At 37.7% G+C, this 24529-nt stretch overlaps 1 protein-coding gene across 1 annotated transcript in view; it reads left to right on the forward strand.

Annotated features, from left to right (window-relative positions):
* The window catches only part of RNF111 (ring finger protein 111), an 87774-nt gene that overhangs the window by 15206 nt on the left and 48039 nt on the right, over nt 1-24529 (forward strand). The window contains 9 exon segments of the mRNA XM_028505357.2: nt 23037-23208; nt 23210-23248; nt 23250-23333; nt 23335-23452; nt 23455-23564; nt 23566-23628; nt 23630-23738; nt 23741-23879; nt 23881-23936. Coding sequence (XP_028361158.1) covers nt 23056-23208; nt 23210-23248; nt 23250-23333; nt 23335-23452; nt 23455-23564; nt 23566-23628; nt 23630-23738; nt 23741-23879; nt 23881-23936 — 871 coding nt within the window. The 5' untranslated portion in view covers nt 23037-23055.

Consider the following 24529-nt stretch of genomic DNA (forward strand, 5'->3'; position numbering starts at 1 on the left):
GCTGTTTGTTATGCCTGGAATCCAGACAGTTAAACTTATTAGCACTGTATGTAAAATAAAGTAGTTTCTGTGTGTGGCCTTTCTGACAATTATTTTGACCTTGAGAGAATTGTTTTCCTTGAGGCTGTGTTCCCAAGATTTGAAGCAGCTAGAAATCTGACTTGCAAAATAATGGAGTATCTGTTACTGCCTTACAGAAAGAGAAAAGGGGAGTTATTTGAACAACACGATAAGACCTGAAGTATTTTATGCAAGAGAATTACAAGTAGCTGAATTATGAAAGCTATCGTTTTAACATGAATATTTGCTTGGGTGGGAGTATGAAATTTAAGGCCAAAGACGATACCAGCAAAAAACAGCGTTCATTCCAAGATAGCATAATTCTGTTGTATTCTGCAATTTGTGGTTCTGGCTTGCTTGTTGAACATTGCTCTAAAAAAATGTCGAAGGCTTCAAGGTCTTGTTTTGGTATTTTGGTTCTTTTGGTTGATTCTAAGAATGTGGACCTTGATTTAATAAACCAGCCCATCTTCCCTTCCTGTCTGATCCACTTAATTACTGATTACTGTGGCTTTAGGTTGGGCTACTTTCACAGCCTAAAGTTGCCAGTTTGAGTCCTTTTCTGGGTAGAGGGATTTTTTTTTTTTTTTTAATCTAACATATAGAGCAGAATGGCATATTTGGCTAGGGTGGATCCTGATAGAAATTGAAAAGTTAGTGATTGAATAAAGTGAAGGATGATGTTGGAGTTTATTCTTGATAGCTTCTATTTTCTCTGAAGAAAGAGGCAGTTAGTCATTTACTTAAAACAGGGGATGTAAAAGATGTAAAGGACTTGAGGAAATAAATAAATATTTGGTTCCTTTACTATGAGGTTGGGCAAATAGCTATCAGAATTGCCCAGTTGTTATTGGTCTAGTCGAGGTTAAAGAAAAAATGTTTCAATAAAAAATACCTTTAATTGAGGAAGAGAGGAAGAGAAACATCAATGTATGGTTGCCTCTTGTACACTCTCAACTGGGGACCTGTCCTGAAACCCAGCCATATGCTCTGACTGGGAATCAAAACTGGTGACCCTTTGGTTTTGGGGCTGGCGCTCAAACCACTTAAGCAACACCAGCCAGACCTCCAACTTAATTTCTTTCACTAAAAAACAAAAACAGAAAATTCACACTCCAGACATGAACCTGCCATTTCTTGACATGTCTCAGTATCATTTGGAGTGAAGGGTTTTCTTTGCCTACCATCACATTGTGCATCCTTCTTGTTTTGATTGGATGCCACCTTCTCTATGAAGCCTTACCAGTGACACAAATTGCTTTCTCCTTTATGTTTATATAGAGTGCTTTTACTTATATAATTGTCCTTAGCATTCTATATTTTGTTTCTTTCAGTCATACTAAATTATGACCTTGTTGAAGAATAGGACTCTATATCTGACTTATCTCTGCCCACAGATCTAGCATACAAATAGTTATGTTGTAATTATTTGAATAACTAAGCATATTTCATATCAATCAAAATTTTTCACCTTGACTTTGTTTTTGTTCGCCCACCGTAATTTGGTTCCACCCTAGCTATTTCAGATAGCATTGCCTGCTTCTCACAAGGATGTACTCATTGAGGTGATTCTTTTCAGAGTCTGGTATAAGCCACAATACATGGAAAAAATTTATTTATTGATTTTAGAGAGAAAAACATCGATTTGCTGTTATACTTATTTATACATTCTTTGGTTGTATCTTGTATGAGTCCTGACTGAGGATCGAACCCACAACCTTGGCATTTTGGGACAGCGCTTGAACCAATGAACAACCCGACCAGGGCAGCCATAGTAGTTTTTATTTTTGATTTTGATTTCTACTTTAGCATGGCTCAACATACGTGAGTGCTTATTGATAAGAAAAGGATAAAGTTATTTAAAATGGACAAAAATTAGTTCAAAATGTTCATTGTGCTTCTGTAAAGATATAAGATAGTTTAATTCTAGATTTAACTCATGTAGATTGTTAAATTTTGATAACATAATAGGCATGTTAAAGCAGATACCTTTCCACATTTAAAACTATTAATCATCTTTAGGTTGGCTTCTATTACTTTAAAAAAAGAAAGAGAACTCCCAGTTCATCCAGTTCCAATCTCCAGGGAAATCTGGAGGCCACTTGTAGCTCAGTTTTGGAAATTGGATGTTAAAATAATAGTAATCTCTAAGACTAGTTTGTAAACTTGAAGCCTTGAAGGTTGGCAGGTTGATTACTTGGAGTATCAACAGTGAAAGATTGTGGAGGTTGTTTTCCTTGCACATTATTTTTTGATTTATTGACACTTTTCAGTTAACCCAACAATAATTACTATACTTTTAAAAATAATTTTTATTTTTAAATTACAGTTGACATAACAACTAATTTTATATTAGTTTCAGGTGTACACCCCAATGATTAGATACTGCATAATTTACTAAGTGATGATCATGATAAATCCCGCACCCATCTGACACTGTACATAGTAATTTGACTGTATTCCCTGTGCTGTATTTTACATCCCCATGACTATTCTGTATCAACCAGTTTGTACTTCTTAATCCCGTCACCTTTTTCACTTATTCCCTCAACCCCTCTCCTATCTGGTAATGTTAAAATGTTTCCTGTATCTATGATTCTGTTTCTATTCTGCTTGTTTGTTCTTTGTTTTGTTGGGGTTTTTTTTTTTTTTGAGTCAGTTGTTGATAAGATATGTATTTATTGCCATTTTATTTGTTCATATTTGGATCTTTGTTTCTTCTTAAAGAAGTCCCTTTCATGTAATACTGTTTTGGTGGTGAAGAATTCTTTTAGCTTTTCTTGTCTCGGAAGCTCTTTGTCCTTTGATTCTAAATAATAGCTTTGCTGGGTATTGTAATCTCAGTTGTAGGTCCTTGCTTTTCATCATTTTGAATACTTCTTGCCAGTACCTTTGACCTGCAAAGTTTCTGTTGAGAAATCAGCTGACAGTTCTTACAGAAGCTCTCTTGTAGGTAACTGCTTTTTCTCTTGTGGCTTCTAAGATTCTCTCTTTGTCTTTAACCTTTTGCATTTTATTCATTTTTATTTTTTTAAATGAAAGAGAGAAAGAGAAACATTGATTTGTGGTTCCACTTATCTGTGCACTCACTGGCTGACTCCTGTATATGCATGCTGACTTGGGATCAGACCCACAGCCTTGGCATACCGGGACAATGCTCCAGTGAACTGAGCTATCAGGCCAAGGCCAACCTTTTCCATTTCAGTTATGATGTGTCTTGGTGTGGGTCTTACTGGGTTTCCTCTTGTTTGGGACTCTCTGTGCTTCTTGGATTTGTCTGTCTATTTCCTTCACTGGTTTAGGGAAGTTTTCTGTCATTATTTTTTCAAATAGGTTTTCCACTCCTTGCTTTCTCCCTTCTCTTTTAGACACTCCCATGATGCAAATGTTGGAATGCTTGAAGTTGTCCCAGAGGCTACCTTACACTATCCTCATTGTTTTGAATTCTTTTTTCTTTTTGCTGTTATGATTGGGCGGGTTTTTTTTGTTTTGTTTGTTTGTTTTGCTTTCTTATATTCGAAATTGCTGATTTGATTCTTGGCTTCATCTACTCTACTGTTGATTTCCTATAAACTATTTTTCATTTTAGTTAGTGTATCCTTCATTTCTGACTGGTCCTTTTTTTATGCTGAAGTTCTCACTAAGTTCATTGAGCATCGTTTTAACCAGTGTTTTGAACTCTGCATCAAGTAGATGGCTTGTCTCCATTTAGTTTTGTTGTTTTCTGTAGTTTTGTTTTGTTCTTTCATTTGGGACCTGTTTCTTGTCTCCTCATTTTGGCTGTTTCTCTGTGTTTGTTTCTAGGTATTAGGTAGAGCTGCTACGTCTTCCAGGCTTGGCAGAGTGGCCTAATGTAGTAGGTGTTCTATAGAGACCAGTAGCACAGCTTCCCTGATTTCCCTAGCTTGGCACTTGAGATGCCCCCACTACCATGCCCCATGCCCCATGGGCTGTGTACACTCTCCTATTGTAGCTGAGCCTTGATTGCTGTTGACACTCAGTGGGAGGGATTTAGCCCCAGGCCAATTAGCTGCAAGACTGGCTGAGACCATGGATCCCTCAGCCACAGACCACAGTAGAGCATCAGCTGTGCAGGGGCCTACTTCACAGAGCAGGACTTAACTTCAGTGGGGTCAGGTGCCCACTGAATCTGCCTCTTGAGTGTTTTGCTTGTGAAGGTGGTTGGGTGGTAGTGCTTTGATGTGGTCTAAAGCAGTCCACTGGATGTGCTGGCTCCAGGGCCTCCAGGAGGTGCAGGCTGAGGTCAGCTATAGCCTTTGCTCTGCCATGGGGGCACCCAGTGTGAGCTACAAAGTGATTTGCAGATGCTGCTGCTACTGTGCTGGGCTGGCCTGGATGAGGTCCAGCTTGTAACCCAAGGCCTTCGCTGCTGGTGTTGGGGCTGAGGCCACTTAGAAACAGGTGCAGGGCTTGCTAAGGCCAGATGCTGCTTGTTTGAGAGATTTTAGGAAAATCTGAAGCGTGAGCCACTGTAAACAGCTTAGGTAAGTCTGAAGTTGGGTGGAGAAGGCCCTGAGGGCATCACCAGAGTCAGGCTAACAGCCTTAGCCAGGTGGATGGAGTCTCAGATATGTGGCCTGCCTGGTGACTCTGTGGGATGAGGGCTCATCAAAGAAAGAATGGTCTCTGCCTGCATTTCTGTCTGGAAGAAAAACTGCCCCTCAGCTTTCACCATAATGCCGGACAATTTAGTTCCATCTGGTATGCCTTGCAGGCTGCTGCTGCTGCACTGGAGCTCAGATGGAGTGAGTCCATGGATTGCCCGTTTAGGAGGAGCTGCCTGGGATTCCAGTAGCTCTTCATCTCTCTCATCCTCAGTAACTGCTGGTTTTTTACAGCCAGAAGTTATGAGGACTTCTCTTTCTGACACTGGAACCCTGGGCTGGGAGCCTGGTGTGAGTCTGGCACCCTTTAATTTCAGGGGGATCTCTGCAGTTGAGACATCCCTCCCAATTTTTATCTGCCACATGTGTGGGTGTGCGACTGGCTTTTTTGGGTTTCCACCCCTCCTACCATTGTTGATGTGGCTTCTTTAATTCCCTAGTTGTAGGGCCACCGTTCAGCCAGATTTCAGATGGTTCTGAATGATGGTTCTGAAGTTTAGTTGTAATTTTGATGTCTAGTTACTATACTTTTAATGATGAAAGATCTTATGAAATAGATGATAAATTATTACTTTTCAAGCATTAAAATTTTTTTTCATAAAGTTTAGAACATTGTGCCTAGTATCGATAATGAAAAGCATAGTCAACTCTCAAATTGGCGATTCCATTCAAATTTGACAACAATCAGATGTCATCTTTCAGTTTCTACCCTGTCTATTAAGTTGTCCAGGATTGGTGGTCATTTCTAGTTGCTAAGGAGGAATTTTATGTCAAGATTTCATAAAAATCATAGGCATAATAGGTCTGTCCAGTAGGTATCTAACCATGTAATATGAAAAAATAGAGACATTTATCAAGGAAGATACAAGATACAAGGAACATTAAACATAGGACAGTGGCACCTCAGTTCCCTTCAAAGTAGGCACCTTGGGATCTAACACAGTTCTCTCAAGTGCCATCAGCTACCCTGTGGTATTTCCCTGAATCTCACTGATGGTCTGAAATTCCTTTCCTTTCAGAGGTGATTATAGTTTTAGGAAAAAGCCAGACGTTGCAGGGTGCCAAATCTGGGCTGTAAGGGGGCTGGCTCAGTCACCTGGGTGGATTTGATGTTTCACCAAAAAGCGGCATGAGATATGCATAAGTGGGCACTTCAATGTGATGAAGCTGCCAATCATTTATTGCCCATAGCAGCTGCCTTCTGAATTATCCAAATAGTTTCCATGGAGAAATGTTCAAGCTTAATGCAAAATGTGATGCAGATTCAATGCTCTACTTGCTCAGTCATTTTGAATGGGGCAGCCATACAGTACATATGCTCACTCAATGGTTGTCTACACCCACCCAATGACTAATGCAGTGAAGTCAGTCTTTGTTCTTGGATATGCATTCCAGTCCACTCTCCTTGGCTGCCAGGTTACATCAGATGTCGCAGAAGAAACTGTTCTAGTTATATTAACAATGGCCGAATATTTTCTGGACAGACCTTGTATGTTTGATTTTTATAGCAATCTGCTTTTAACAACTGTATGTCCTTGTCTAGTGAAAAGGAATATATTCTGTTCTAGTTATATTTATTCCTTTAAAAGAATCCTTGTAGTTTGATTTCAAAAGTTGTAAATGATTTATTTAAAAAATCATCATACAGAAATTTATAGCACTGAAGGTGAAAGCTCCTAACCCAGTGCTGTAAATCTCTACCCTACAGTTTCAGTCCCAAACTAAGCATATATATTTCTGTATTTCCTCCATGTATATACAAGCTTAAGTTGTCTACAAAAAGGATCACATTATAACAGTCTTATTTGCAACCTACTTAAAAAAAACAATTATCTGTACTTTCTCTGTCAGTTTGTACAAAACCAGCCTCATTTTGAAAGACGGCTTAACAATTTATTTTATGGATATACCCTACTTTTGTTTTAGTTGTAAAAATTTAAGCTTGATTAAAAAGAAAAAAATCACTTGAATTCCTTTCACTTCTTCCCTTTCAGTTGTATATTTAACTCTGTACACTTATTATTTTTAATTAAGTGTTGATTATATGAAAGTTCCAGTGAACAAAATGATGAGAAACTAAATGTATACAGTATGAATTTGAATTAATTTTTAGGTTTATGTATTCAGACTATTGAAAAGATAATAATGTTTCTAAAGGCCTAACTTGTCCATGGTGATGGTATTTATGTTTTATATTTTAAAAAGTTAATGCTTCTAATTTATATCAGAGCCAGTTTGGAGTCTTTGCTCATCTAGAAATGAGGTGTCTCTTAACATATGAAGACTGTCTTTTATATCCTATTGTGCAATTTTGTAATTTTTTGTGCATAGGTCTTTTTTCATTGATTCTTTCACATTTTCTTTATGGAATGTATTTTATATGATAATAAGCAACATCTTTATATCTCATTTCATGTTGCAATTAATAAATTTCAGAGACCAGGTTTCCATACCAGATATACTAGACATTTGCCCAGTATACCTTATGATTTGTAGAACTCCCTTCCTAACTAGTTGAAACTGACTCCAGATACTTACTCTTCAGGCTTGATAGGATAGATACACCCTTCGTTTTGCCACTGGCCCTGATAATAACAGTCATGGGTAGAGCAGCACACTTTATAATATATTGAACTCCACCCCATTTGTACTGATAGGAGACCTAAATAGATGTTAGATATGTTTTTCTTTGATGACTAATACTTAGGGACTTTAGAATACTTTAACAAGACCAAACAAGAAATAATAAGCTCATTGAGCAAGAAAAACCTATTATTTGAGAGCTATTTAACTTATCTTTTTCTAAAAGTGGAATGAATGGAATTAGAAATAAGGGAGCTAAAACATCCAGCTTCTCAAACTTTAATCCCCCCATAATAAAGTTTATCTAAAGTTTTACTTTGTAAATCTGTACAATTTGTAAAATTACTGCTTTCACAGGTTTTGTGCCAAACTTTGTACTTTCAGGTTCAGTAAAAGCATTGGGTTTTATGAACTTCTTTAACTAAGGATTTCATTTGTTTTCTAGGTATAAGGGACTGTCATAAACACTGTATCTCATATGTAACTGCTCCTCTAGAAAAGATAATAATAGCCATTTTGCCAGATGCTCTGCTAGATACTCGCATTTAACCCTTAAAGCAATTTTACAAGGTAGATTCTATTATTATTTCAATTTTATAGATGAGAATCAGTGTTAAAGATTGTAAGTAATCTGCCTGAGGTTATACAGCTAGTCAGGGGCAGAGTCAAGACTTGAACCCAGATATTTTTAGTTACAGCGAATAACACTTGTCTTTGCTTGACCATTTTACTCCTTTTTGTCAGTGATCCCACGTAAAAGTGGAAAAATTACCTTCCCTGTTTATCACTCAGTATCTTTGAATGTTTCACTTTCCATAATGTTTGCCCATAGTTCTTAGATTTGTTATAGCTTTTTTGGTTCATTTTTTCTAGCTTCTTCGAATATTTTGAAAATATAGTGTTTATAAGATTTTTAGGCTTGAAATCTTCCTCTAGGTTTGGTCAGTCAGCTAGTAGTTTCCAACCCTAAGTCATTTGAGATCAAGTTTGTAGTTAGGGCGGACAAAGACTCTTCATTCACAGAGTAATAAGCCTTATCTGAGGATAGTTAAACCCATGTGAAAGTCTATAAACGTAAACTAGGCCTTGTGTGTGCTTTTCAGTTCCCCTTTACCTTCTCAGAAGACGTAATGATCCTGGGTAGACCTCTCATAATGTAGCTTTAGAGTCTGACAGTGTTAAATGTCTTTGAACTTTTATTCCTTTTAATACTAGGAACAACAATATCCAGAGCAGCAGGGAATGGAGGATGTCCCTGAGTCTCCTGATACAGATATCCCATGTCGACTGCCTCAGTTCATTGTCTCTTTGGGTATCTGTTTAGGTTAAGGAGTAGGGTGAACTAGAGAAGATTTAGGTCTCTTAATTTATTTACTCTCTATATAACTCACTCTTTATTCAGTGATTTTTAAAGGCAACCATACGACTGATCATGTGACTCTAGCAAATAATAAGACACTCCCTGTTTTGTCAGCTTGAAGCCATCCAGTTGAGACTCCCTCTCCTTCCTCCTCTCTACAGAGGCTATTAAGATTCTGAGCTGCTTAACATAGAAATAACAGTGCTCTGGAGGACTGTGGAGGGTGAAGAGAATTAGAATGCTAGTTTCCCATTCTATAATTGAAAACATTTGTTAGTATTTTTGGATCACATTAAATTTCCCATTAATTTTTGCATAATTGACGTAATAATGTTTTTTTTAAGTCCCTGTGCATCTTGTTAAATTTGATATGCAGTATTAAATCTCTACCTCTTTTGTGAGTGGCATATTTTTTGTTATTCTGTAAAATTTTCTAACTAGGTACTGTTGTTTTAAAAGAAAATCATTGATTTTGGAGTATGACTGTGGTGAACATTTCTATAATTGGCCTGTCTTATTGTTTCCAGTGGTTTTTCTGTTGCTCTTATCTGTTGATACCATCCGCAAATGATGACAAAAAATACCTTTTTAGAAGATGTTTATATGTATAGTCTTGTTTGAATAACTTGACTAGTGTTTCTAGGATGATGTATGGTGATGAATTTTTTTGTGTTGACTAGAATGAGAATGCCTTTAGTGTTTCACCATTACTCATCATTTTTTTTGCAGGGGGAGGGGGATGGTGGCGGCGGCTATATTTTCTGAATTGTGCAGGCCAAACAAATGTGTATGAGCAGAATACAGTCAATTTTTTGGTTTGAAGATTTGTTTCTTAACCTTGGACCTTGATGTCCTCAGAGATATAAAAAGTGGTCTCTGTAGATTTTCAGGAATATGCAACACTTTTCTATTTAATAACTATGAATCAAGAAGTAGCTTGTAAATCAGGTTCCAGTTTTATAGAAGGGAAAAATCTCTTGCTTCTCTATTCTCTTTTTTATCAGTTATCTGCTTTAAAACCTAGTTGGACCCCTGATATAAGATATAAGTTGTCTGTGGTTCTAGAGCTCCTGTAGTGGAAAATTGGGCCATCATAAATGCTCAGAAAGAAGTCTTAGAAATTATTACTACATAATTTTGTTATAACTGTTATTCTCATTCTTCATATTCTCCTCTCTTTCCTGTTGTGGTGATTGGCATCACCATTTACCCAAGCCAGAAATACAGCAACTTTTACTTTTATCCATCCATTTTTTTCCTTTTTTAATTTTAATTTTATTTTATTGATTATGCTATTACAGTTGTCCCATTTCCCCCCTTCATTCCCCTCCACCCTGTACACCCCCTCCTCCCACATTCCCCCCCTTTAGTTTTAGTCATGTCCATGTGTTACAAGTTCTTTAGCTTCTACATTTCCCATACTATTATTGCCCTCCCCCTGTCTATTTCCTACCTACCATCTATGCTACTTATTCTCTGTACCTTTTCCCCTTCTCCCACCCCCCTGTTGATAACCTCCCATGTGATCTCCATTTCTGCGGTTCTCCTGTTCTAGTTGTTTGCTTAGTTTGTTTTTGGTTTTGCTTTAGGTGTGGTTGTTAGTAATTGTGAGTTTGCTGTCATTTTACTATGCATGTTTTTTATCTTCTTTTTCTTAGATAAATCCCTTTAATATTTCATATAATAAGGGCTTGGTGATGATATACTCCTTTAACTTGACCTTATTGGAGAAGCGCTTTATCTGCCCTTCCATTCTAAATGAAAGCTTTGCTGGATAGAGCAATCTGAAATGTAGGTCCTTGCCTTTCATGACTTGGAATACTTCTTTCCAGTCCCTTTTTGCCTGTAAGATCTCTTTGAGAAATCAGCTGACAGTCTGATGGGAACTCCTTTGTAGGTAGGTGACTGTCCCCTTCTCTCTTGCTGCTTCTAGGATTCTGTCCTTCATTTTAATCTTGGCCATTGTAATTATGATGTGCCTTGGTGTGTTCCTCTGTTGGTCCAACTTCTGTGGGACTCTTTGAGTTTCCTGGACTTCCTGGAAGTCTATTACCTTTGCCAGAATGGGAAAGTTCTCCTTTATTATTTGTTCAAATACGTTTTCCACTTGTTGCTCTTCCTCTTCCCCTTTTGGTACCTCTATCATTCAGATGTTGGAATGTTTAAAGATGTCCTGGAGGTTCCTAAGCCTCTCCTCATTTTTTTTGAATTCTTATTCATTCTTTTGTTTGGTTGTTTCTTTCTTCCTTCTGGTCTACTCCATTGATTTGAGTCCCAGTTTTCTTCCCATCACTATTGGTTCCCTGTGCGTTTTCCTTCATTTCACTTAGCGTAGCCTTCATTTTTTCATCTAATTTGCGACGAAAATCAACCAATTCTGTGAGCATCGTGATCACCAGTGTTTTGAACTGTGCATCTGATAGGTTGGCTATCTCTTCATCGCTTAAAAGGATTTGCTCTGGAGCTTTGATCTGTTCTTCGTTTGCGGCATTTTTTTTTTTCCAGTCTTGTTGCATCTGTTACATATGAGGGGCGGAGCCTTAGGTCTTCACTAGGATGGGGTAACCCAGTCGCTGGGTTGTGACGCTGTTTATGGAGGTGGGGTCTGAGAGGGAACAGTGGTGCTTGCTCCACTCTCTGTCGGATTTCAGTCCCTTCTGCCGCTTCCTCCCCAAGCAAACTGGGGCTTTCTGGTGCTAATTCCCATGTGGGTGGGCTTGTGTACATTCTAGGACCCTGTGGGTCCCTCAAACACACTCTCCTGTGAGGCTGGGAGTTTCTCCTTGCATTTCAACTCCCACAGGTGTTTTCAATTGGTGTTTTGAGGCTTTATTTCCCTGTGCTGGGGCCCTGGGCTGTGCGGTCTGTCTCCCTCCGCAGCTTCACGTGGTTTGTCTGTGCGCCAATGTGGAACCACTCGGTCAGCCAGCCGCCCTGCATGCCTCACAGGGTCGGCCTGCCGCCGCCTTTGTACCCAGGCCCGTCAGCCACTGCCTTGTGCGCCAGGTCCGCAAGCCTTTGCTGCGACCCCTCTGCCTGGCGCCCAGTTCTGCCCAGCCGCCCAACTCTGCCCCTCCTACAGGACTGGATGAATGTGTCTAACTCCTTGGTTGTTGGACTTCCATACAGTTCAATTTTTTGTCAGTTCTGGTTGTTTTGTTTTTTATTTGTTTCTAAATTTTTATTGTCCTTAATTTGGTTGTGTAAGGAGGCACAGTGTGTCTACCTACGCCTCCATCTTGGCCAGAAGTCCATCCATTTTTTTTTTAAAGATTTTATTTATTTTTAGAGAGAGAGGAGAAGGGAGGGAGAAAGAGAGGGAGAGAAACATCAATTGGTTACTTCTCACACACCCCCAACCTGGGACCTGGCCCTGCAACACAGACATATGCCCTGATTGGGAATCAAACTGGTGACCTTTCTGTTGTGGGATGATGTCCAACCTATTGAGCCACACCAGTCAGGGCCATTCATTCTTTTACTGATGAGTGCAATTAAGAAATACTCATTCTGTGTTTACTATATGCTAATCAGCTGTTTCAGTTGTTAGAGATTAGGCAGTGAATAAGTGAGACTGCTTTTTCATAACTTGCATTGTAGTGAGGGGACTTGTATGCAATATATAGGCTAACGAGATTATTGTAGTCATTGGCAATTTAAGTACTTTCAAAAATCAAGATTTGGTGTTGAGTTATGGGGAAAAGAGGCTGTTTTTTTTTTAAGATTTTATTTATGTATTTATAGAGAGTGGGGAAGGGAAGGAGAAAGAGAGGGAAACACCGATGTGTGGTTGCCTCTTGCGTGCCACCCTACCGTGAGTGGGGGGAACTGGCCTGCAACCCAGGCATGTGCCCTGACTGAATTCTTTGGTTTGAAGCACTCCTTTGGTTAGAAGGCCTGTGCTCAATCCACCGAGCTACACCAGCCAAGGAAGAGGCTGGTTCTTTAAACGGAGTATGTGTTAGTCATGGTCCTCTAAGAAACAGATTAACTGTACAGAGATTGGGGGTGGGGGGGACAGTAAAACATAAACATAATATAAAATTTATTGTTTTAACCATATTAAATGTACAGTTTGCAGTCAAACACACCTACATTGTTGTGCAGCCACCTATGTCCAGAATTTTTTCATCTTTCCCAGCTGAAACCCATTTAACACTAACTCCCATTTCCCTATCCCCCTAGCCCTTGGCAACTGCCATTCTCCTTTCTGTCTGTGAACCTGACTACTCTAGAAACCTCATATAAGTGGAATCATACAGTATTTGTCCTTTGTTACTGGCTTATTTCACTTTGTTATCAAGGTTCATTCATGTTGTAGCATGTGTCAGAATTTCCTTTTTTCCTTGTAAGACAATTTTTAGAATACATTTCTATTTTTAAGAGCAGTTTTGGGTTTATAACAAAGAGGAAGGTATGGAGAGTTTTCATATACCTGCCCCCCTCCCCCAGTGCATAGATGGCCTATCATTATCAACTTCAATCACCAACTGGTAAATTTCTTTTCCCAAAGATACATCTAAATTAACCCATCATAATCATGCAAAGTTCTATAGTTTACTGTAGGATTCACTCTTGGTGTTGTATATTCTATGAGTTTGGACATATGTATAATGACACATATCCATATTATAATATGAAACAGTATTTTCACTGCCCTAAAAATCCTCTCTGCCCTACCTATGCATCATCCCTCCATGCCCTGCCACAACCGATCTTTTTATTGTCTCCATAGTTTTGCCTTTTCTAAGATACACAGTTGGAGTCATGCAGTATTGTAGCCTTTCAGATTAGCTTTCACTTAATATGCATTTATTTAAAATATTTTTAAGGATTAAGAGCCAATCTTTCTTTTTAAGATTTTATTTATTTTCAGAGAGAGGGGAAAAGAGGAAGAGATGAAGACAATCATCAATGTGTGGTTGCCTCCTGCACGCCCCCTACCGGGTGGAGGGGGACAGACCTAATCTGCAACCCAGGCATATGCCCTGACTGGGAATTGAACCGGCAGCCCTTTGGTTTTCAGGCTGGTACTCAATCTACTGAGCCACACCAGCCAGGCCACTTGATACACATTTAAAGTTCCTTCACATCTTTTCCTGGCTCGATAGCTCTTTCCTTTTCAGCACTGAATAATATTTCCTTATCTGGATATACCTGTTTATCTGTTTGCCTTTTTATTTATCTGTTCATCTGAACGATGTCTTGGTTCTTTCCAAGTTTTGCTATTTATGAGTAAGTTGTTATAACCATCTGTGTGTAGGTTTTTGTGTGGATTCTTTTTGTTTTAAGGCTGAATAATATTTCTTTGTATGTGTACCACATTCTATTCATCCATTGATGGACAACTGGAGTGCTTTCACCTTTTGGCTATTGTGAATAATACTGCTATGAACATGTACAAATAATGTTTGAGTCCCTGCTTTCTTTTAAATCAATGCTAAGAAATAGAATTGCTGAATTGTATGGTAATTCTGTGTTAATTTTTTGAGAAATTGCTATATCATGCCTTTTTCTACAGCTGCCGTACCATTTTACATCCCATTAGCGGCTCACAAGGGTTTTCGTTTCTCCACATCCTTACCAGTACTTATCTTTTTTTTTTTATAATTGTCATCATAGTAGCTGTGAAATGGAATCTTACTGCATTTTTTGACTTACCTTTCCCTAATGATTAGTGAAGTCATTGAGTATTTTTTTCATGTGCTTATTGGACCTTTGTACATCTTTGGAGAAATTACTATTCGAGACCATTGCCTGTTTTTAAATCAAGGTGTTTTTGTTGAATTCTGGGAGTTCTTTGTATATTCTAGATATCATTTTCGTATCAGATATATGATTGCAAATATTCTTTTCTATTCCATAGGTTTTCTTTTCACTCTGTTCATGCAGGCATCCCTCATTTTATTGCACCTTGCTTTATTGTGCTTCAGATACTGTGGGGGTTTTTTGTTTATTTTTTCCAAATTGATGGTAAGACCTTCTATCAGCAGAAAGATTATGGCTTGCTGAAAGCTAGCACCTTTTCAGCAATAAAGTATTTTTATTTGCTATATATGTTGTTTTTAGTATATTAGTACCTAATGCTATTGCACACTTAATAGAGTACAGTATAGTGTAAGCATAAATTTTATATGCATGCACTGGGAAACGAAAAATGTGTGGCTTGTTTTTTGCAGTGCTCTCTTTACTGTGGTGGTCTGGAATCAAACCTGCATTATCTCTGAAGCATATCTGTATTGTATTTGGATGCTCATTGTGCAGGGACTTTATTGGGGAAGGTGTGCCTGTGAGAGAAAATGAGGGGGCTAGACAAAACGTAAAATCAGCAGGACTGACTCTCGAGTGAAAGAGTAAAGAAAGGTTGGGCGAAAGTCTAAGGAAGTTTCAAACAAGGCCATCAGGGAGTCCTAGACCCAGAGTCAGCCATTGAAGGAGTCTTGTGTCTCCACAGACAGGCCTAACTTAGTATCCTTGCCACACTTGGTCATTGGCCAGGCACAGCCTGTAAGAACTGTGACTTTGGGTAAATGTAATCCAGAGTACAGCAGCTAGGGCTCTTGATCAATTAAGCTCTCCGTAGTTGGAAGTCTGTAAGCCACATTTCCATGGCTGCCACAGAGCAGTTAGAGAAGACCTTTCCAAAGAGGTGACATTAAGCCAAGACCTGAATGGTAAGCAGAGGCTAGTTAGCCATTGAGAAATCTTTGAAACAGCATTCAAGGCATGGGAAACACAGAGTGCAAAGGCTCTGAGCAGAGAAATCTTGCCATGTTCAGAGACAAAGAAGGCCAGTTTGGCTGCAATCTAGTGAATTTAAAGAGGTGAAGTGGTAAGATAGGGCATGAGATCACAAAGCGTTTGTAAACTGTGGTAAGGAGTTTGGATTTTATTTTTGAGACATTTGGAAACCACTGGAAAATTTTTAGCAGGATTGTAACTGATTTATAGTCTTACGTAAACCCAAGTTACTAAGTAGAAATGAATTGTTGGTAAAATTAAGAAAATTAGGAACCAGTTCCAGTAATACAAGTAAAAGATTATGGTAGTTTGGACTAGGATGGTAGCAGTGAGTATTTTCTATCCAAAGGTTAACAAAATACTTGTGGTTCTGTCTGTTATTATCTCTGCTTTTGTACTTTTCATATTCCAGTCACTAGTCCTTACTGTCTATATTGTATTTCTCATCTTATATAGCAATAACCTCTTCATTGTTTCTTGTTCTGTGTAGAGTTTGGGCCCACTTTGATCTGTTTGTGTGCCATATTACCAGATGACCCAACTAAAGTGCAACTATAGTGATGTAACTTTCTAGTTTAAGATTTTTTTCTAGGTGTGCTCATTGTCTTACATTTTAGAATATATTGCCTCTTTGCTTCATCTGTCTCTCACCTGTATTGTTATCCCTTTGTCTGACTCTTATTTATCCTTAAAATTAAGGATTCGTTCCTAAAGCCTTGCCCATTCACCATTGCTAATCTGTTGGTTAAGTGTCCTTGCAGTATCTTCCCTTTGGTGCCTTGTAACTTGTGTTTGACTCTTTCCTCAGTCTGTGAGTTCTTTGAGGGTTAGTACTGTGCATGTTGTTTGTGATTTTGCTTTTGGAGTGTTACTGTGCTGATCCACTGTCTCATGCCAGTCCCCGATATGCACCATAGACCTGCTGGAACTCTTGGTTCAACAAATGCAGTTTTTAGTGTCCTAGAGTTTTTATCCTGGAACTCATTTACACTGTCCTATTTTCTTCTGTGCTCTGATGACATATCTCTGCCTGTCTCTTTCAGGGAATTATCTGTAGTTATTTATTGATTTCATCTTGATTTTTTGGTCAACAAGAATTCACACGCATCCTTTGGTAATAGCTAATAGTCTGTCCTCTGAACTTACTCTCTACTCAGGGTAGGTTGCCCTGGCCACTGGTCTTTTTCCACATTTTTATTTCCCATTTAGCCTCCTAAAAGGAGTTTAGTTTAAGTCTTGGCAGTTTCACAATAGTTATTCTGAGTATGACTTCCTTCTTACTCCCAGGTATCAGTCTACAAGTTAATTACTATTTGCTAATAAGTTTATCAAGTTCTCTTTTTCTTTTTTATTAGAGTGTATGCTTGTATACCTGTAAGTACAGAAATCTCTCTTTAAGAAATTTAGTTTATTTTAGGTACTTTGCCAGTGAACCCAGAATTATGCCTATTGGGGGGGAAGTATCTTTCTTGCTAATGAAATTTTGATTGCTTAGAATATGTAATAAAGTATATTGTCTATTTGTCTAGCTATAAATAGTGGTGGTTATAAAGCCTTTAGGTGGTAGGAGAGAGTATTCTGTAAGGCACTTGACTTAGTATTCTTTAACTGGTACATATTAAATAAATGCCAGTGAAAGAGAATTAAAAATTAAAAACATGCCCTAAGTGATATTCCTGTGATACAAATATATTTTTTCCACTTAATTTATATTAAAAAAGATAAACAGTGGACATATTTCCAGTTCATTTTCTGATCATCTCAAACTTTTATAGGAAGGTGTAAAACCATCTTATGGATTCTTTTTAAAATTTTTTTCCTTTAGAATTCTATAAAATTAATCCTAAAATTTTTATTTATTAATTATTTATATTTGTCATTGGTGGTGAAGGTTCAGAAACAATAACTTTTTACACAGTTTAGATGTAGAGTTTATTAAAGTTGTATCAAATAATCTTAATGGGTTTTTATCTCTCTTATGCTAACACAAATTCCCTTTATAACATAATTTGCCAAATTCCTAACCATAATTTTTTGCTTTGAAAGTTGGCATGTTTAGCTATTGTGCCTTTTTCGTGCAAGGTTTACTAGTAGTTAATTTACAGTGATATCAAGAGTAATAATTACTGGTATGCTGTTTGTCATGCAAACAGCCAAAAAAGATCACATCAAACCAGTACAGAGCGGATTAGTGGTAGGAATTCAGCATTGAAACAGTATAAGGAGATAGATATAGGAGGTCTGTCCAGAAAGTATCCAGGCATGTAAAATGGAGACATTTATTGAAGAAGGTACAAGATATAGGAAATATTGTACATAGGACAATGTTGTCTCAGTCCTCTTTAAAGTTAGACCCCTTACAACCTTACACAGTTCTCCCAATCACCATCAGCTGCCCACTTCATGTTGTCCTGAATCATTGAAGGTCTGAATCTCTTCCTTTTCAAGTGATTTTAGTTTTCAAAAAAGCCAGAGGTCGCAGTGCACCAAATCTGGGCCATAAGGAGACTGAGTGACCTGGGTGATTTGATGTTACACACCAAAACCTGTGCATGAGATGCGATGCATGAGTGGGCACATTGTTGTGATGAAGCTACCAATCACCAGTTGCCCAGAGCTGCAAGGCCTTCTGAATTATCCGAATAGTTTCCATGGAGGAATGTTCAAACTTAATGCAAAATGTGACGTGGATTTGTCGTTCTACTCATTTTGAATATGAAGGCCACACAATACACATGCTCACTCAATAGCGTCTACCACCCCTACTGACTGATACAGTGAAGTCATCACTGTTATGTATGTGCATTCCAGTCCACTCTCCTTGGCTGCCAGGTTACATCAGTGTCACACAAACTGTTCTTGTTATATTAACAATGGTTGGACTTTTTCCAACCATTGGACAAGTATGTCTCCTTTGTAAATTAGATCAGCCAATAATTTTTTTTTCCAGAAATAAGAGACAAGATTATGATTTTATCAAATAGCAAATAGTTCAGAACATTCTTTATTGGTCCTTTCTGTTTTGCTGCCGTTTTAGTTAAAAAAATGTAGTGCTGGTATTTATTTTTGTTCTATGAACTTACTCTTCTTTTCTTAGTTTAAAATAGAACTTGAATTTGTACTCCCTTGGTGGGAACATCTCAGGTAATATGGGATGTTAGTTTTGCATTTAATGACTGCGTGACATAACTTGGAGAATGGTTACTGTTGTGTAGACCACCGTACACCACCCTTCTCCCTCTCCAACACTAATTGAGCAGGGAAAAAAATCACCAAAAACCAGAGCAGAGTTAACCATAGAGTGTTCATTGTTTTGGCTTTGGGGCACAAACTGATAGAAAAGAAATTGAATTTAGTAAATTATGTTATGAATCACTTCTTTGTAAATTCACTTACGGATTCCTGTTCTCAGAACTTATCTCTCCTTTTGGCAAGTTTTCATTACTTTTCAGGGTCTCCATTACCAAGACCCAGAGGGTGACTTAGTAATTAAGGACGAGGGGTCTAAAAACAAATTTTATTTTCATTCAGCATATAAAGATTATTCTCAGAGATCCAGCTCAACACAACTCCTGGGAGACATGGACTTCTGGAAGAACCCCACATCTTTCTGAATGACATAACTCTTTTGAATGCTGATCAAAAGAGGGGTCCACAGTTACCTGGTGCCCAGAGAACTTGATACTTGCCCTCTTGACTGTTTAGCAACAGTTCTCTTGAGATAAAATTCACATACCGTACAGTTCTCCCTTCTTAAGGGCACAATTCAGTGGTTTTTACAATATTCACAGAGTTGAGTGACAACCACTACAATCAATTTTAAAACATTTTCAGTTCACCAAAAATAGACCCTATGCTCCTTGGCCATTACACCTCATTCCTTCTTATATCCCCTGCCCTGGGCAATCAATAATCTACTTTCTATCTTTATAGAGTTAACCTATTTTGGACATTTCTTATAAAAGGAGTCTTACCACAGTCTTTGGTGACTGGTTTCTTTACTTAGCTGGGTGTGTTTGAGGTTCATATATTGTAGCATGACACAGTACTTCATTTCTTTTTGGTTACTGAGTAACGGATTTACTTAGTCATTTGATGCACATTTTTTGTTTATACTTTTGGCTGTTGTGACTAATGGTGCTATGGACATTTGTGTGTTAAGTATTTTTGTGGATGCGTGTTTTCATTTCTCTTAGATATATACCTAGGAGTGGAAGTGCTGGATTTTATAGTAACTGTTTAATCTTTTGAGGAACTGCCAAACTGCTTTCCAAAGTGCCTACGCCATTTTATATTCCTACCACCATGTGTGAGGGTTCCTTTCCAACACTTGTGTTATTATCTGAATTTTTGTGTTATAGCCATCCTAGTGTGCCCCCTTGAATCTTTCCTTTTAATTTTTAACATTTATTTATTGATTTTAGAGAGTGGGGAGGTTGGTAGACAGAGAAACATCAATTTTGTTGTTCCACTTATTTACACGTTCATTGGTTGATTCTTGACTGGGGATCAAATCCGCGACCTTGGTGTATCAGGACGAGCCTCAGGTGCTCTAAGCATCTGAGCTACCCAGCCAGGACTCCCCACCCTTGAATCTTCTCTTAATATATTTTATTAAGCTATTACAATTGTCCCAGTTTTTCCCCCTTTGCCTCCCTCTGCCTGTTACCCTCACTCCCTCAACAGTCCTCCCCCTTAGTTCATGTCCATGGGTCATGCATGTAAGTTCTTTGGCTTCTCCATTTCCTGTACTATTCTTGGCATTCCCCTGTCTATTTGTTCCTACCAGTTGTGCTTCTTAATCCCTGCACCTTTTTCCCCATTTGCCTCCTTCCCTCTCCCAGCTGGTAAACCTCCAAAGGATCTCTATATCTATGATTCTGTTCCTGGTTGTTTGCTTAGTTTGTTTGTTTTTTTTAGATTCAATTGTTGATAGTTGTGAATTTGTTGCCATTTTAATGTTCATAGTTTTGATCTTCTTTTTCTTAAATAAGTAAGTCCCTTGAACATTTCATGTAATTATGGCTTGGTGATGGTGAACTCTTTTAGTTTTTTACCTTGTCTGGGAATCACTTTGTCTGCCCTTCCATTCTAAATGATAGCTTTGCTGGGTAGAGCAATCTAGGTTGTAGGTCCTTGCTTTTCATCACTTTGAATACTTCTTGCCAGTCTCTTCTAGCCTGCAAAGTTTCTTTTGAGAAATCAGCTGACAGTCTTTTGGAAACTTCTTTGTAGGTAACTGTCTGCTTTTCTCTTGCTCCTTTTAAGATTCTCTCTTTATCTTTAACCTTTAGCATCTTAATTATGATATGTATTTGTTGCGGTCCTCTTTGGGTCCAACTTGTTTGGGACTCTCTGTTCTTTGTGGTCTTATATGTCTATTTCCTTTGCCATATTGTGAAGGAAATATACAAGGAAAGTTTTCTTTCATTATTTTCTCAAATAAGTTTTCAATTCTTGCTCTTCCCTTTCTCCTTCTGTTATCCCTATGATTCATATGTTCATACATTTGGAGATATCCCAGAGGGTCCTTATACTGTTATCCTCATTTTTTAAAATTCGTTTTTCTTCCTTCTGTTCTGGCTGAATGCTTATTTCTGCTTGATGTTCCCAATCATTGGTTTGTATTCTGGCTTCATCCCCTCCACTGTTGGTTCCCTGTAGATTTTCTTTATTTCACTTAGTGTAGCCTTCGTTTCTTCCTGGGTCTTTTTCATTTTGTTGCCTTACTCTGTGAGTTCTTTGAACATCCTGATCACCAGTGTTTTGACCTCTGCATCTGATAGGTTGGTTATCTCTGTTTCATTAGTCTTTTCCTAGGGTTTTGTTCTGTTCTTTTTGTTTGGGCCGTATTTCTTTGTCTCCTCATTTTGGCAGCCTCCCTGTGTTTGTTTCTGTGTATTAAGTATAGCTGCTTTGACTCCTTGTGTTAGCAGTGTGGCCCATCTTGATGAATTTTAGCTTCTTTAAATCCTTGGTTGTCCGACTTCCATAAGCTCTATTTTCTGACGGTTCTAGGTATTATTTCTTTTGAGGTCTAGTTGCAATTCTTTCTGTGGTGGTGCAGGGAGGTGAAGCGTGTTTACCTATGCCTCCATGTTGACCGGAAGCCCACTCCACCTTGAATTTTAAATCTCATATACTTGTGTTTTATCATTGCATTTAATTATGGTGATTCCTGTCTGATTGGCTGCCCTTTGTAACCTGTGCATAGCTGTGCCCATATGTTGCTCATTTTTGTGTTTCTTTACTAGTTATCCTGGTGACTCCAGACAGTGCTTGATGCCTGATCTTTGATACATCAACTTTTGCCCTTGCAAATAATAATAATAATAATAATAGAAGATTAAGGGGTTTTTTTCTGTAGAAACAAGCTGTTTTCTTTTTTTAAAATTATGGTCGTCTGCTCTGATAATAGTTATGTACTAAAATTAAGTAGGAGAACTCGGAGGTTGTATATTCCTGTAACTGCCATTTGTGGAGAAGGAAAAACTGGCTGCTAAATATTTACCCCACCCCCTCTTTATAGAAAGCAGTTTAAAGTGTATGTTAAATACAAAAGTAATCTGTGGTGTTAGAAGTTAGGATATTGGTTAGAATTCCTGGTGGGGGAAGTGACCAGAGGAGATTTCTGTGGTGCTGGTTATCTTAATGTTTCTTGATCTTCAAGCTTGAGTTAGTTATATAGATGTGCTCACTTTGTGAGACTTCATTGAGCTATAAACTTAGAATATATCTGTAATATACTTCAATAAAAACTTAAGTTAGAAATATTAATATTGTTTAATGATACTTTGCACTAGTAAAGCTCTTTATTTTCACATTAACTATCTTTCCAATGAATATGTTCCATTTTGAGTCAAGATATTTACAACTTTATCACCATTCTTTTTATATACACTGCATTGATATGTGTGTTTTAATTTCAAGTCCCCTTGTTCAGCAGCTCATAATTTCAGAGATGAATAATTTAGATACATTTGCAATAGCTGTAGGAAGTTTGATTTTTATGTTCTGCTGTGCTGCTTTAAGTGAATGATCTTCAGCAACTCACACAGTCGTGGCTTGAGTCTTATTGTATGTATCTAAAACTTTTTTCAAATGCAGTTGTGCCTACTGTCTATTGGTAAGTTCACACTCTCATTAGAGAACAGAAGAGTGGGAGGAAGAAAAAGCCATGGGAAAGAGTTATATTTGTACTGGTTCATTATTTGTACTGGTTCATTATTTATAGTAAGCCATCTAACATAGTAACCACCTAAATGTTCAGAAATAGTTACTATAATTAGCACTTTAAAATGTGATACCAGGCTAATCAAAGTCTTCTGAATTCTAATCCTTTTATCCATTTTCACTATAATAGGTTTTAAAAGTGTTTTAACCAAATATGTTATGTTACTAAAATAGAAAGATATACAGTAATGTCAGTTTTTGGTTAACAGAAGTTTTTAAATTGGCCTGTGTTCACTGATCTTTATTTCTAAAAATTGGGTATATGGGTAGAGGTAACAGAGGAAAAAATGGTTTTTAAGAATAGTAATAGCTATTTTATGTCTTGATGAAGAAAAGGTAACCTTTCCCTATTTCAGTGGAATCTGAGTATTCTTTATTTAAGTAGTATAGTAAAACACATTAACATTATTTTAATACCTAATTGTGTCTTCTAGGCCGTCCTTAACGTTTCCCATGTCTCAATGGACTCCTGAATATAGCAAGCTCTATACCTTAAAAGTGGATATGAAGAGTGAGATTCCTTCTGATGCACCAAAGACACAGGACAGTCTGAAAGGGATCCTCTTGCATCCAGAGCCCATTGGGGCAGCCAAAAGTTTCTCTGCAGGGAGTTGAGATGATTAATAGTAAAGTGGGGAATGAGTTCCCCTCATTTGTGTGATGATTCTCAAAAACAAGAGAAGGACATGAATGGTAACCAACAAGAACAAGAAAAAAGTGTTGTTGTGAGGAAAAAAACGCAAAAGCCAGCAGGCTGGCCCTTCGTACATGCAAAATTGTGTTAAAGAGAACCAGGGAATATTAGGATTGAGGCAACACCTGGAAGCACCAAGTGATGAAGACAATGACTCCTCTTTAGCGATTGTCTTTCTTCTCATTCCTCTAGTTTGCATTTTGGAGATTCTGATACTGTGACTTCAGATGAGGATAAAGGAGTCTCTGTCAGACATTCCCAGGCAATTGTTGAGTGCTAAAAGTAGAACTCAGAATGCACGGTCCCAAAAGTGGCCTCCTACTGAGACAGAAAACTGTTTCCGGATTGTTAATGAAAGACCCCTGTTTTCATAGCAGTTCACTAAGGAGACTTCCATGCAGAAAGAGATTTGTGAAAAATAATTCCTCACAGAGGACACAGAAACAAAGGAGAGGATATTAATGCAGAGGAAAAAACGAGAAGTGTTAGCCCGAAGAAAATATGCATTGCTCCCCAGTTCTAGTAGTTCTAGTGAAAATGACCTCAGCAGTGAATCCTCTTCGAGCTCATCAACTGAAGGAGAAAGATTTGTTTGTTTCCACCAGTGAAAACCACCAAAACAATCCAGCTGTTCCCTCAGGTAAAAATATTTCTTAAATTGAGTAAAGCACGGAAGCTGTTGCATTGTTTTTGTGCCTATTTTCTCGTACATTTTAGTGATTCCGTTATATTTAAAAGGAAATATGAGACTTATTGACTTTTTATTTTTTAAGCGATATGAATAAATGTTCAAATGTAGTATTACAGAGAACATGTGTGAATGACTTGTGGGCATGGACAGTGGAGAGGAGATTGACTGTGGAGAAGGGTTGGGCCTGCTGGAGAGGGCAAAAGGGAAACAAATTTGGACAACTGTCATAGAATGAACAATCTTAAAAAATGTAGTATTAAACCATGACTCCAGTTCTGAGGTACAAATTTAAAATTTCCTAAAGTCTTAATAGAAATTTTTTTAACTTCTGTATTTCTGACAAAAATTAAGTAATGCTAGAGGTTTTCTCTTTTTTAGAAAACCATTTTTATTATTTTATACATACTAGATTATATTTTATGAGTTGCCTGACTTATAGTAGTTTTTATTCCTGTAGTGCTTTTCAGTATGTTTAACTTTTATGAGTACTTTTTCAAATAACTGTGTGATGGGTTTCTTTCATATTGAACTTCATTCATAAA

The sequence above is a fragment of the Phyllostomus discolor genome, chromosome 1 (assembly GCF_004126475.2).
Source record: "Phyllostomus discolor isolate MPI-MPIP mPhyDis1 chromosome 1, mPhyDis1.pri.v3, whole genome shotgun sequence".
NCBI lineage: Eukaryota > Metazoa > Chordata > Mammalia > Chiroptera > Phyllostomidae > Phyllostomus > Phyllostomus discolor.